Genomic DNA, 15253 nt, shown 5'->3' on the forward strand with positions numbered 1-15253 from the left:
TAAACTACAGAAGCCCTGAGAGGCAAGCGAAGCAAAAACAAAGTACATTTTAGTTTCCTCCATAAGACAGTCGAGTCACATACTAAAACATTTCACATTGCCAAATATAAAAAAAAGTGTCAGGGTTTCTCAGGAGAGTTGTCTTCAGGTCTATGAGGCCAGAAGAAGCAGGTGACGAAGACGGACACTTCAAATGCCCAGGAAATACATGTTCAACCACCACACGAACTTACACAGATGTTCAATAAGGAGACAATGTTAATTAGTTCCGCTTTAACAACAATCAAATTATATCACTAGATTATTTAGCAAATGTAGCGCGATTGTTAACGACTCTCACCAGGCTGGCCCGGCTCCAAATCCTGCCAATCCCTGCAATCTTTTCAATGTTGCATACAGATACAATTAATCATTATCCTATCTTTATTGGTTTAATTTTTCTTTGAATTGTTAGGTCATTGTAAGTGTAAACAGAATACAGTGCTCAACCAATTGTGCTGTATTTACTGTCGTCCCGAACGGCAAAGTTTGTCTGTGTGTTTGTGAGAAAGAGAGAGGCAGACAGGGCTCTTTCACTCCGATGTTTTGACTGATTTATGTGACCTACGCTAACGTGCTGCAAAATACTTCATCTCCATATAGTGGCGTTAACGTCATACACATATATGAATACATGAATAAACACATAAGTGTGAGAGGGAGAAGGTGAAGCGCTCACTAATCCCACCGCTAAGCCAGCGCAGGAATAGCAGCGAGAGTACCGGCGTAAAGATTAGGCCTCTGGATTAAAGGGCCATTAGCTTTCTCTCTAGGACATCTGCCCTGCCAGATCAAGCCAGCAACAGCTCCAACACCAGCTCCAGCCAGGTGAGAAACTGAAGCCAAGTTTGAACGTGATCTGATTTCCTCCTGGACTCTTTCGCTAAGGAACACTTTGGAACAGTGTAAGTAATGATGGAGTGTGTTTCCATGTTCAGGGCCTGGCTCTGGAGCCAGACGCAGAGCTCTGCTACGTTAGCAACTACCGTCACTCAAAAATAAACTGTAATTTGTACTTTAAATCGTCATTCTGGACTTAACATTTTCATATTAAAAAGTTCTACCAGGAAGTGGCGTGTACTTTCTAAAACCCTGCTCCTGATTGGCACTCAGATTTACAAATATGGAATTTGGCTTCACTTTAGCTGCTACAACTGCTAACTCTGGCGTCACTTTGTCCACTGATACATACAGTCTATGGCTGCGTCCGAATGGCCAAACTGTTCCCTGTACAGGACGCTATGGAGACACTTTCCAAGTACCAGTATGCTCCAAGGTGAACCAGTGGAAACATGCCATGAGTGACATCTGGTAACCTTAAAGAGGAGGTACAAAATAGGTGTGTCTTCCCCTTTATAATAATAAAAATCCATCAAAATAATACAACATAATAATAATTCATTATTTTTTGCTATGCCTTGCTCTATTATACATTTGTATTGTTGTTGTTTTTAAGTAATATAATAATAGGCCTGTGGCAAAAGAGTTTTCCGATTTCAGTCATTATAATTCATAATATCTTACCATAGATGGATAGATTAATGGCAGTGTAACCAATATACAACGTTTTCATTCATACAATACTATCAGCATGTTTAATCCCCTACAGATTAGTTGATATCCTCTCCGGTTGTACCATTATCGCTTGACCTTCTGACGTCTTTATGGATCATATGCATAAATCCAAAAGCTACAAGAAATCCTGTTTGAATCTGTGCAGTAAGCCAGAGGGAAGGCTGACACATTTATTTATATGATATATATTTGTTTTTATTTCGTTCTTCTTCTAGACCATTTAATACTTTGTAAACAAATATATTCTAAATTATGTAATGTATGCAAAAGTCAAATTAAGCATAATGTGATTTCAATTGAGAAAGCATGATTAAACTCAAAATGTCTTAAAACCACTTATATAAATGTGAGTCATGTCAGAGCCTTGTTCAAACACATTTACTTCGGTATTCTACGGTATTTCTTTATTTGCACAAGTATTGTATTGTATTTTTTATGTTTTTATTGAACAAATAGACATACACTTAAGTTTGTCCGCTTGTGTTTGCCGTCGTGCCGGTATAAAATTCGACTGCGCATGTCCGCTCGCTCTTCTCTCCTCCACGTCAAAGCCGCAGCGTCACTGTCTGTCCCGGAGCTCCTCACGTCGAGGTAAAAACCCTTAAATATAAACGTTTCACTGCAATAATGCGGGCAGTGTGTCGTGGAATCTTCAGTCATTTACATTTAAACTCCCATATCTGAGTTTGAGTGTTATATATATTCTTTATATTGCTATGTCATTTCGCCTTTTCCGCCATTCACGTTAATAAAAGTTGATTGCGTAAAAGCGGCGTAACGAGTTTTAAAACGTATCATTCCATCGCGGTTCGTATTGTGTGTTTAATGTGCGCGTTTACGGCAGGAGCTGCTTTATGCCGACGTGAACAAAAGACCATGTGCTTTTGTGGAGGCCGCGCCAAGCTCCAGCAAAGTCTGAGTGAAAGTGTGACGAGCGCGCTGGAGACGGGCGTGGCCGGATATGAACGTGGGTCTGTTACGTGGTCCCCTGCGCGTGTATATGGGGGTCTCCTGCGCGTGAGTGTGTGGGGGTCCCCTGCGTGCACACTCGCGCGTAGGGGACTCCCACGCGTTAGTGTGTGGGGTCCCTTCCTGCGCGTTAGTGTGTGGGGTCCCTTCCTGCGCGTGAGTGTGTGGGGTCCCTTCCTGCGCGTGAGTTTGTGGGGTCCCTTCCTGCGCGTGAGTGTGTGTGGGGTCCCTTCCTGCGCGCGAGTGTGTGGGGTCCCTTCCTGCGCGCGAGTGTGTGGGGTCCCTTCCTGCGCGCGAGTGTGTGGGGTCCCTTCCTGCGCGCGAGTGTGTGGGGTCCCTTCCTGCGCGCGAGTGTGTGGGGTCCCTTCCTGCGCGCGAGTGTGTGGGGTCCCTTCCTGCGCGCGAGTGTGTGGGGTTCCTTCCTGCGCGCGAGTGTGTGGGGTTCCTTCCTGCGCGCGAGTGTGTGGGGTCCCTTCCTGCGCGCGAGTGTGTGGGGTCCTTCCTGCGCGCGAGTGTGTGGGGTCCTTCCTGCGCGCGTGTGTGGGGTCCTTCCTGCGCGCCAGTGTGTGGGGTCCTTCCTGCGCGCCAGTGTGTGGGGTCCCTTCCTGCGCGCCAGTGTGTGGGGTCCCTTCCTGCGCGCCAGTGTGTGGGGTCCCTTCCTGCGCGCCAGTGTGTGGGGTCCCTTCCTGCGCGCCAGTGTGTGGGGTCCCTTCCTGCGCGCCAGTGTGTGGGGTCCCTTCCTGCGCGCCAGTGTGTGGGGTCCCTTCCTGCGCGCCAGTGTGTGGGGTCCCTTCCTGCGCGCCAGTGTGTGGGGTCCCTTCCTGCGCGCCAGTGTGTGGGGTCCCTTCCTGCGCGCCAGTGTGTGGGGTCCCTTCCTGCGCGCCAGTGTGTGGGGTCCCTTCCTGCGCGCCAGTGTGTGGGGTCCCTTCCTGCGCGCCAGTGTGTGGGGTTCCTTCCTGCGCGTACACTCGCGCGCAGGGGACCCCCACGCGCGTACACTCGCGCGCAGGGGACCCCCACGCGCGAGTGTGTGGGGTCCCTTCGCGCGCGCGAGTGTGTGGGGTCCCTTCGCGCGAGTGTGTGGGGTCCCTTCGCGCGCGCGAGTGTGTGGGGTCCCTTCGCGCGCGCGAGTGTGTGGGGTCCCTTCGCGCGCGCGAGTGTGTGGGGTCCCTTCGCGCGCGCGAGTGTGTGGGGTCCCTTCGCGCGCGCGAGTGTGTGGGGTCCCTTCCTGCGCGCGCGAGTGTGTGGGGTCCCTTCCTGCGCGCGCGAGTGTGTGGGGTCCCTTCCTGCGCGCGCGAGTGTGTGGGGTCCCTTCCTGCGCGCGCGAGTGTGTGGGGTCCCTTCGCGCGCGCGAGTGTGTGGGGTCCCTTCCTGCGCGCGCGAGTGTGTGGGGTCCCTTCCTGCGCGCGCGAGTGTGTGGGGTCCCTTCGCGCGCGCGAGTGTGTGGGGTCCCTTCCTGCGCGCGCGAGTGTGTGGGGTCCCTTCCTGCGCGCGCGAGTGTGTGGGGTCCCTTCCTGCGCGCGCGAGTGTGTGGGGTCCCTTCCTGCGCGCGCGAGTGTGTGGGGTCCCTTCCTGCGCGCGCGAGTGTGTGGGGTCCCTTCCTGCGCGCGCGAGTGTGTGGGGTCCCTTCCTGCGCGCGCGAGTGTGTGGGGTCCCTTCCTGCGCGCGCGAGTGTGTGGGGTCCCTTCCTGCGCGCGCGAGTGTGTGGGGTCCCTTCCTGCGCGCGCGAGTGTGTGGGGTCCCTTCCTGCGCGCGCGAGTGTGTGGGGTCCCTTCCTGCGCGCGCGAGTGTGTGGGGTCCCTTCCTGCGCGCGCGAGTGTGTGGGGTCCCTTCCTGCGCGCGCGAGTGTGTGGGGTCCCTTCCTGCGCGCGCGAGTGTGTGGGGTCCCTTCCTGCGCGCGCGAGTGTGTGGGGTCCCTTCCTGCGCGCGCGAGTGTGTGGGGTCCCTTCCTGCGCGCGCGAGTGTGTGGGGTCCCTTCCTGCGCGCGCGAGTGTGTGGGGTCCCTTCCTGCGCGCGCGAGTGTGTGGGGTCCCTTCCTGCGCGCGCGAGTGTGTGGGGTCCCTTCCTGCGCGCCAGTGTGTGGGGTCCCTTCCTGCGCGCCAGTGTGTGGGGTCCCTTCCTGCGCGCCAGTGTGTGGGGTCGGTCCCCTGCGCACGTGCAGGAGCTGTCAGGGGCCTGTCACGTGCAGGAGGCAGAATCAGCAGCAGGAGCTTTTGCTTATGTCATCACCAGAAGCCAAAGTGCAGTGAAAATGATGGTGTAACTTTCAAATGTAACTGTAACTTTACTGTGATGTAGAGGAGCGTGAACACATTGTAGTAGTTTTTTTACATTATCAATGACGGTGTTAAAGCGATCGGTCAGAAATGCGACAGTGACAGTTGTACATTTTTGTTTGAGTTCAGGTCAGGATATGACCGCGGTGGCACTGTAAAATTGACCAGAAGTGCAGGATCTTTAATGGGATTCCATGACTTTGTTGAGTTAAAGTTTGTCAAGCTTTTTTTTTTTATAGCCAATAAGCTATTATAATTGTATAGCTCCTAAAAGTGATTATACATTGCTCTCTCCTTATTTGGTCGCGTAATGTCTCCAGATGCAACTACTACAGTCATTTTTTTTGAACACTCTTGCGTTCCTTGTCTTGAGCGTTAACCACCTGCTTGTCTACATGGATTTGTCTAGAATGTTGCGTGTTTTGGCTTTAAACTAGTCAATCTCATTGAAGCTTGTGTCACAACTCAGATCTGTGGCAAGGCGACCCCTGCTTAAAGTAAGAATGCTCTTCAAGGTGATTAAGACTTGGAATTGAACTATAGTGTTGCATATGAGCAGGAAGATCGTAAAAGGACTGAATCCAATGTTTCTAAGGAGCTGATTGAATCCCTGAAGTCAATGTGTGTGAAACTGTTTTAGAAACCGTGTTCACTCCCAGGGACTTGTATGAGCGTTTACTCCTGGGCCCCCAGTATGCCGCGCTCTGGGCCCCCGGTATGCCGCGCTCTGGGCCCCCGGTATGCCGCGCTCTGGGCCCCCGGTATGCCGCGCTCTGGGCCCCCGGTATGCCGCGCTCCGGGCCCCCGGTATGCCGCGCTCTTCACTGAGTGAAGTGTAGTCCGACCTGTTTCCTTATTAAATCCATTTAGTTAAGATGCTTTTAGTAAAGTTTTAACGGGCTAATCATCTGCTCTGCTTTAAGTCTCTAACGTGCAGATGTATTAAAATTAAGTCTCACTTAAGGTGCTTTAACTCTTAAGTGAAGATTGTGCTGCACAGAATCATTACTGTTCCAGTCGATCGGTGCAAATGGGTTTTTGACGTTTATCATTTTTCCTCATACTTTAGCATGCAATTCATTTATAAACTTGTATTGTTGTAAATATGGTCCAAGGCTCGTCGGCCGGTGCTCTGGATTGCTGTCTGCATTGGCCATGGAAAAACCCCAGATCTGAAGTCTCAGGACGTCTCTTCTGGGGAGGATTTAGTGCAGTTTTTAGCCGGCAGGATAAGGCTGTGCTCAGTGGGCGGGGCTTGCCTCCTCGGGTGTGTGCGGCAGGTGCGTGCCGAGCTAAGTCGCTCTATGCTGCCCTGGCTGTGTCATGGGGTCGGCTCCCTCGGCAGCCGGCCCCGCTTCTGCCGACGACAAGCGGTTTCACTCGCCTGCCCTGCCAGCTCTAAAGTTTATTTCATACGTCTCTGCTTCTAGAACCATGTCTGATAACGAGCGCACCTTCATCGCCATCAAGCCCGACGGCGTGCAGCGGGGCCTGATCGGGGACGTCATCAAGAGGTTCGAGCAGAAAGGGTTCAAGCTGGTCGGCATGAAACTGCTCCAGGTGAGGCCCTTCTGTTTCCTCCTGAACCATCAGATGCTTTTACAATAGAGTTTGTGTTAAAGGCGCATGATCCAAGTAAGTTTATGGGACAGATGGTTATTTCCACCTGGGCAGCTCCATGGTTTATAAAAACATTGCTGGAAATGGTACTGTATTGATTAAATTATAAGATCTGAAATACTTGCCTTCTGGAGCATGAAATCATTGATCAGAGCTATGGAAACGCTCCTGTATTTAATTCCGGTTAGGCTCCTGGATACAGCTGTAACTCTCGTCTTACTGTCATTTGGATTCTGTTACGTTTTACTGCAGCTCAAATTTATTTTTAAAATCCCACTTTGTGGAAAATGAAGTTACATTTTAAACTAGTGCTTGAAACGTTCTCTCCAGATGACCAATTTTTGTTTAAAAAATATGCAGTCCAAAAATGATTAACCAAATGTTTAATATTTTGCTGAAGTTGGTTTTGCAGCAAAGCATCAAAAATGGTATTTGCTCTGATTACTTAACATAAATAGCTCTGCATCAATGATACTGTTTTGTTTTTCACGCGGGCAGGTTAAGCACGGGCGGTAGAGCTCATTATGACTCTATTCCTGGGAGCCGAGGGGCCACTTTGAGCCCAAGAACAAGGACTGCCTGACCTCCAGGCTCACTACAGGGCCCCAGGTGGGAAAGGGCCATGGCTGACAGTCACTTAAGGTTGAGAATTGCATAAATGTTAAATGTGTTAATAAACTAAAAATTTACTGCAATTGTAAAATGGCCAACACTAATTTGAACTTTAAATGGCTGTCAATATCAAACACCTTCAAATATTTGCTGAAGGAGCTCCACTCCCACAGTTTGAGAACCAACATTTTATATAAATGTTTAGAGACAGATCCTGACCTGTTTAATGCATGAGGTCTTTGTTCAAAAGTATCACGCATTACCCAGTTCTACACTGAACCTACAGGCTGAGGAGCTGAACATGGGACAGTTATATTCTCATTAAGGACTGAACATAAACTTCTGACATGAATCAAGTTGAGAGTATCTGTGTTGTATGGTGAGGTACTCTGCAATGCCCCGACTTAATGAACACTGATGCCTTCTATGGTGAAGGGAGGTCTTTATGGAGCAATTCTCTTGTATTAAGTGACACCAAAGCTGGAGCACAAAGAGTGTAAAATGTGTGAGCGTAATGAACAATGGTGAAGTACAGGCTGCTTTTATAAATGCAAATTCTCGTTATAAGATTATTCCTTTATTGTCCCACATGGGGAAATTTCATTGGTGCAACGCAGGAAGATCCAGAGGTAGATGCAGAAGAAAAGAACCGATCACTTATAGGAAGTCTGAAAAACACTTTCAGTAGAAGATCTCCTATAAAGAAACTCCCATAGACAAATAAATACCATTGCATGTGATCACGACAGTAATTAACATGAATATGTGTCATGACGGCACATGGATTGCACATGAATTTCACTGTAATTAAACAAAATTGACATTTTGGTCCTAGGATCTGCAGCAGCACTTCCTTCCTCTAGACTAGAATATACATTTGATTCTTAAGCTGCCATGTGATTAATCTGACTTTTCCAGGATGGATTGGACTGTCAGTAACTTGGTGTCTTGTCTGCAGGCGTCGCAGGAGCTGCTGAACAAGCATTACGCTGACCTGTCTTCCAGGCCCTTCTTCCCCTCGCTCATCGCCTACATGAGCTCCGGACCAGTGGTTGCTATGGTGAGACCAACTGCACACACCTGACAGTCCCAATGTTGTCCCCATGGAGACTCTTTTGCATTTGGAAAACTGCAGCGCAAGTGGACATTTCCAGATATTTAAAATGACTATCTATGGCAGGAATGTATAAACTATGGCCCTATGTTGGCCCTCCAGTTTCCCGCCAAGTTGGCCCCAACAACCAAATGTAAAACCAGAGCCTTTTTGTTATGCCAACCTAATGTTCCAAGTCTCAAAGTTGTAGATGCACATTAAAATTGACAAATGCTAAATTTCCAATAATTCACTTTGTCATTTGACACATTGGCCTTTTGTTTGTGGCCCTCTGCTCAGTTTAAGTTCAAATGTGGCCCCCGGTGAGTGTTTGGGACGAGCTGGAGAAGCATTTGTGCAACGACTAATCGTTTTCCACCAATTGATCTTGTATTGATGCTGGCAATGTTTTAATGTTGCATATGCCACAGCAGCTGGCGGTGGTGGAGTGGTTAATGCTCCGCACGCATGCCAGGCTCTGTCAATCTGAGCGCACTGCCATATGAGACGAATGAAATCTATTGACTAGTCTTCAGCTAGGCAATATGTTTGGACCAACCACATAAAATCAGGTTGTATTTGAACTGTCAGTGCTCTTAAACATCACAAAGGGCTGTGAAGTTGTTAAAAGAACTGTATCGTAACTGTAATCTGGCCTAAGTGTAAGATTCTTTAAACCAGACTGTAGAATACTGTTGGAAAATGAGTTCTATGGGCTCTTCATTCACTAGAGGTCCAGACTCTGCACCTTCAGGGCTCCACAGGGCCTCCGCCTCCTTCACATGTGTCTGACCTTTGTTTGCAGGTGTGGGAAGGCAAGGGCGCCGTGAAGACGGGCCGTGTGATGCTGGGTGCCACTGACCCCGCGGAGTCGGCCCCTGGAACCATCAGAGGAGACTTCTGTATCCAAGTCGGAAAGTGAGTAGCCAGCTTTAATGCACTAAATCGTTTAAAGGGAAATGTCTAAGACTGGGAGCAGTTTGGACACTTCTAAACAAGGACAGTACACGTGTTCCTGCCTTGAACTGTCACAATTTGCCTCTTCTGTCTGAAGCCGTGTGTAGAGGAGTAGTTTAGATTATGCGCTGTCATATTCTGCTTGTTACTGCCACAGAAGGAGCATCCAGGAGCTATTCAACAATGCACTGAACTCATGATCAGAGTTTGGTGCTTTTATAAGTCAAAGCTGCCTTCATGCTCTAAACAAAACTGGCTTAAAATCAAAATGTAGTGAAGGATTTCTTTAGCCAGTTTTCCCATCTTTCCTAAGTAAGCACTTAACAGGGGGCGCGAACTTGAAATGGTTTCAGATTTTAAAACATGTTTAGTTATTACTACTTTAAACCTATATTTGTATGTATTTTTAAATTACTCATGTATTGGGGCAATTGCATCACGCTCCTGCAGACGTTTGTATCGCTCGACTCGGGTCGACCGCTTTTAACTGCCACATTTAAGCCAAGTGGATCAACAGTCAGCACTGGCAGTCCACAGCACTTTGACAGAAATTAACTTTTGGGAAGTTTTTCTGTTCACTGGTTCGTCTTGCACAGCCCTTTGGCTATAACCAGCGTCTCCATTTGCGCATGCATGTTGCATCTGAAGGCTGTGCTAGCATGCTAAAATGGTGACTTAAAATGTGTGTGACATATAAATCTAGCCAATGATTGAAGCTTTTGAACAGTGGGTGGGTTTTAGGAATAATTCTGACTTGAAGCTCACTATTCACAAAGCTGTAAAGAGCCACTGTTTTCACCTCTTGAATTTAATTTTCACATGCAGTTTTAGCAGTTATAATGGGTATTTGTGGTCTCAAACCTAAAAATGTATCGGAGCTAAAATTTAAAAGTTCAACTATTTATATAATTTCTAAATTGACTTTGATACAAAAGTCAACACCAAAAGGCCTATTCCTAGAGCTCTGAAACTTTACAATTGTCAACATGATGAACAGTGAGTCAGACCATGGTGCGTAGAGCTGTTGGAGTTGAAGTGGTAAAAATTTTACCCGCACTTGTTTTTCAGGAACGTGATCCATGGCAGTGACTCTGTGGAAAGTGCGACGCAGGAAATCTCCCTGTGGTTCACTGAGGACGAGCTGGTCACCTACAAGAGCTGTGCCTTCGACTGGCTCTACAACTGAGCCGCCGTCCACCCAGGGACCGCCACACACTTGCCTCTTTCAGTCCCTCGTGTCCACTGTAGCAAGACTGCTTCTCCACTCATCAGTGCTGACTGTGGCTCTCTGACCTCCTGCTGCATGTTCGGCCCGAGCTCATGGCACTTATTCCCTTTAGAAACATTCCATTTCCTGTTTACTAGATCATGTCCATGTGAGGGTGAATCTTTCCAATAAAATTCCACATCAAATTTGTCTGTTTCTTCCACACTTGACTGTAGAATGTTCTGTATTCTGCTAAAATGGACATTTGAAAAAGCTCAATGTTCCACTGCCATCTAGTGGCCACCGAAGTTGCTGGTTAAGTACCGTAGACTTAAACGGCGATGTCCTAACTTTTTTCACCGGGCTACATTTTGAAACTTATTCGGGGCAGAGGTCCAGACGATCCCAAAAATGACAAACTTCTAAATTTTGCACTTGACCTTGTTTTTATTAGCCTCCACGCCTTTAATAAAACGTTATTAGATTGGTATAACCTAAACATGTTTACATTTTTCCAATTTGACAGTTAAAGTACTATTTAGGCCCACTTAGCAGGAGCTAACCAAATAGGTCTGAGTCTCAGTTGGACCCCTGGCCAAAGTTTGGCCATGCCTGCTCTATGGCAAGGCAAGTTTATTTGTAGAGCACTTAGTACACGAGGCAATTAAAAATGCATAAAAATAAAAATTACAGAAACCCAAATGCAATAAAAGAAACACTAAGCCAAATCCAAATTTATCTGGCCACATTGGCAACATTCCAGACCCACTTTTCCATATTTGACATTGCAGCATGACCGGCGTCTCCGGGATGGACACATCACTTTTAGATTGATTTGTTCCCATATCTACACGCTTTCTGCAAACTGCAAACGTCTGTGCTGAGCGTATGTTGCTTTTACCACGACTCGTCGACGCCTCCACCTGATGTGTGGTTTGTATCTTTACCGACCTCGTCTCGTCTGCCCCGCCCTAGATTTAGCCTTAGCTAAACTAATTGTCTCAGACAAAACTCCACCAAAGCTTTAGTGTTAAAACCAGGCTCTTCCAGGGCTTTACAGAAGGCTTAGTGCCGACCGACAACCTGACCAGCGTGTGTTCTGACCCTGTCCCCAGGCACCTGCCATGAGCTGTGCTTGGACACCAGCACAATGGGCCATTGTGTCCAGTAAAACGATTTACATGTTTAAATGAGTTTTAGAATTGTAGAGAATTTCTCTAAGAAAGACCTTTTAATTTTAATACATTTAAAAGGTGCTATTTTTAAGCTAAAAATTAAAGGTGCCGAGTACTACCTCAAAATAGTCCCAGATTAATCTTTTAGTATTTAAAATGTCAAAAATTAACAAATTTAAAATTAAAAAAGGGTAACGTGTAAATAATTTAAGACATAAGAGAAGAGTGCAAATAAAAATCCTTTCAGTCATATGCGCAGCTAAACAAAACTGTCTTTAGCTTAGATTTGAACATTGTCCGAGTAGAACCTGTCTCACATCTTCAGGAAGAATGTTCCAGATTTTACCTGCATAAAACTGAAACACAGATTCTCCATGTTTAGTCCTGACTCTGGCACCAGCAGGAGGCCGGTCCATGTTTAGTCCTGACTCTGGCACCAGCAGGAGGCCGGTCCATGTTTAGTCCTGACTCTGGCACCAGCAGGAGGCCGGTCCATGTTTAGTCCTGACTCTGGCACCAGCAGGAGGCCGGTCCATGTTTAGTCCTGACTCTGGCACCAGCAGGAGGCCGGTCCATGTTTAGTCCTGACTCTGGCACCAGCAGGAGGCCGGTCCATGTTTAGTCCTGACTCTGGCACCAGCAGGAGGCCGGTCCATGTTTAGTCCTGACTCTGGCACCAGCAGGAGGCCGGTCCATGTTTAGTCCTGACTCTGGCACCAGCAGGAGGCCGGTCCATGTTTAGTCCTGACTCTGGCACCAGCAGGAGGCCGGTCCATGTTTAGTCCTGACTCTGGCACCAGCAGGAGGCCGGTCCATGTTTAGTCCTGACTCTGGGCACCAGCAGGAGGCCGGACCATGTTTAGTCCTGACTCTGGCACCAGCAGGAGGCCGGTCCATGTTTAGTCCTGACTCTGGCACCAGCAGTAGGCCGGTCCATGTTTAGTCCTGACTCTGGCACCAGCAGGAGGCCGGTCCATGTTTAGTCCTGACTCTGGCACCAGCAGGAGGCCGGTCCATGTTTAGTCCTGACTCTGGCACCAGCAGGAGGCCGGTCCATGTTTAGTCCTGACTCTGGCACCAGCAGGAGGCCGGTCCATGTTTAGTCCTGACTCTGGCACCAGCAGGAGGCCGGTCCATGTTTAGTCCTGACTCTGGCACCAGCAGGAGGCCGGTCCATGTTTAGTCCTGACTCTGGCACCAGCAGGAGGCCGGTCCATGTTTAGTCCTGACTCTGGGCACCAGCAGGAGGCCGGACCATGTTTAGTCCTGACTCTGGCACCAGCAGGAGGCCGGTCCATGTTTAGTCCTGACTCTGGCACCAGCAGGAGGCCGGTCCATGTTTAGTCCTGACTCTGGCACCAGCAGGAGGCCGGTCCATGTTTAGTCCTGACTCTGGCACCAGCAGGAGGCCGGTCCATGTTTAGTCCTGACTCTGGCACCAGCAGGAGGCCGGTCCATGTTTAGTCCTGACTCTGGCACCAGCAGGAGGCCGGTCCATGTTTAGTCCTGACTCTGGCACCAGCAGGAGGCCGGTCCATGTTTAGTCCTGACTCTGGCACCAGCAGGAGGCCGGTCCATGTTTAGTCCTGACTCTGGCACCAGCAGGAGGCCGGTCCATGTTTAGTCCTGACTCTGGGCACCAGCAGGAGGCCGGACCATGTTTAGTCCTGACTCTGGCACCAGCAGGAGGCCGGAGACTTGTACACAAGCAGAGCTGCTTTAAAGTCTCTTCTCTGAGCCACAGGGGGCAGTGCAGAGACCTGAGAACAGGACTATTGTGATCATACTTCCTGGTTCTGGTCAGGACCCGAGCAGCAGCGTTCTGGATGAACTGCAGCTGTTTTACAGCTCGTTTGGAGAGGCCAGTGAGCAGGCCGTTACAGCAGTCTAATCTACTGGAGACAAACACATGGATAAGTCTCTCTAAATCTGGTTTTGACAGTATATTTTTGATTTTGGCAATGTTTTTTAGATGGTAAAACGATGCTGATGTTATTGATTTGACGTGGCTATTAAAGTTCAAGTCTGAGTCCATTATTACCCCCAGATTTCTAACTTGGTTTGTAGAGCGTTTTAGAGCGAGACTCTGGAGGTGACCGCTAACACTTTCTCTTTGTTTCTTTGGGCCAAAAACGATGATTTCAGTCTTGTCTGAGTTCAGCTGGAGAAAGTTGTTCTGCCTTCACAAACTGATCTGTTGGATGCAGTGACAGAGTGAATCCACTGGCCCATATTCACCTGTCGACAGTGAAACATAGATCTGACTCGTCTGCATCATTCTGCTATAACTTCAGACTATGTCTGAACTGTACAGATGGATACGTAGTTTCATTGCTAAAAGTTGAAAGTGCAGATAAATGCGGGTTCGGGGTTTAACAACTCTATTACACTACATCCATTCTGTCTTTTTTTCCCTACAAAATTTAGGTGACTAAGTATAATGTCCTAGAAAAATATATGGCTAATGAAATTGAGTTGATTGAGGCGGTGGTGCTGAGACATTGAGTCAGAATGGGCTGTGGGTCGTCCCCAAAGTGCTGCTGATTGGTCTTGGAAAGAAGAATGGGGTACAGCAGGTGAGATGGGCAATTTCCATCCCAGAGTTGAGGCTTGAGTTCTATGGAAGGTGGGATTTTTTTTCCCTCCTGCTTCCAAAGTCAGAACCAAAGGGTTGGCCTACATATTTCACTAAACCTAGTGAACATTTCAAATAGTCTGAACATTTTGCCTATTTGTCCCCACTTCTGACCATTTTGTAAAGTTGTGTTTTCTGGTGGGACATGAGCATCAGTTCTTAAGGACCAATGTCGATGTTATTACCTAGTTTACATGTTTCAGCTGATTGAATAGGAGCCATCTTCAGAACTGTCCCCTGCATTGGTGACATGTCATTTATCAGCGGGAGTTACTTCCTGGGGCGTCAGGCGGGACGTCCTGCCAGGTGCATCAAGTGTGAGCCTCCACATAACCCCTCTATTTGATATGATTGTTTAAACTGTCAGTCACTGAACTCTGACAGATTCAGACTCCAGTGCTGGTGCGGGTCGAGCCCCGTGCAGGTCACTTACAGATTCCGGTCCACTACGGTCTGTTTCTGACAAACGTCACACAGAGTCACCTGGTTTCGCGCGAGAACTCGTCTAATGACCTTGAAGCCGCTGCAGTCTTGGGCAAAGATGGACTTCTTGCTGATTCTTTTCAAAGACTGCATTGCTTAGCGGTCTGTGTTAGTCTGGTGGGTCTCGAACTGCACCCGGACCGGAGTCGGTGTCCACCTCGGTGTAAATCAAAGGATTGAAACTATAAAACTTATACTAAAATCAAATTAATTAACAAAAGTACTCATATACTGGAATGATTATCCATTCGATTCATTGTTTCGTTGTTTAGACTGTGAAAGGGCCATGAATATGAGATTTATATAATTTCATTCATTTTGATGTATTCCTCAAAACCTCTTCTCTCAACACATGTTTTGGTGATACTATAATGACAAATGAAGCCTGCGTAAATTCAGCCTGGAAGACCTAACTCCACACATCTACGTCAAGGCCACCATGGAAGGACCCCTCTCCCCAGCACCATCATCGCACTCAAGCGGGCGTGGCCTGTCCGTCTGAGAGAGTCAGATCCCTCACTTCACCATGAACTCTCCCAGGTTTCTGCGCTTATCCCAAAGAGGTTATGCAGTTTTTCCCGGCCAAGAAGTAGGGTGAAAGGTCAGGGGGCG

The 15253-nt window shown here is 48.2% G+C and overlaps 1 protein-coding gene across 1 annotated transcript; it reads left to right on the plus strand.

Annotated features, from left to right (window-relative positions):
• The first annotated feature begins 2125 nt into the window (after window positions 1–2125).
• LOC140346076 (nucleoside diphosphate kinase B-like) lies at window positions 2126–10554 on the plus strand. Its single transcript, XM_072432326.1, has 5 exons — window positions 2126–2205; window positions 6290–6419; window positions 8050–8151; window positions 8990–9102; window positions 10210–10554. Exons 1-5 carry the CDS (start codon window positions 2132–2134, stop codon window positions 10325–10327), a joined length of 537 nt encoding a protein of 178 aa, XP_072288427.1. The 5' UTR covers window positions 2126–2131; the 3' UTR covers window positions 10328–10554.
• The last annotated feature ends 4699 nt before the right edge of the window (window positions 10555–15253 follow it).

The sequence above is a fragment of the Eucyclogobius newberryi genome, unplaced genomic scaffold (assembly GCF_026437365.1).
Source record: "Eucyclogobius newberryi isolate DKJ021-1_F unplaced genomic scaffold, fEucNew1.0.hap1 SCAF_58, whole genome shotgun sequence".
Taxonomy (NCBI): Eukaryota; Metazoa; Chordata; class Actinopteri; order Gobiiformes; family Gobiidae; genus Eucyclogobius; species Eucyclogobius newberryi.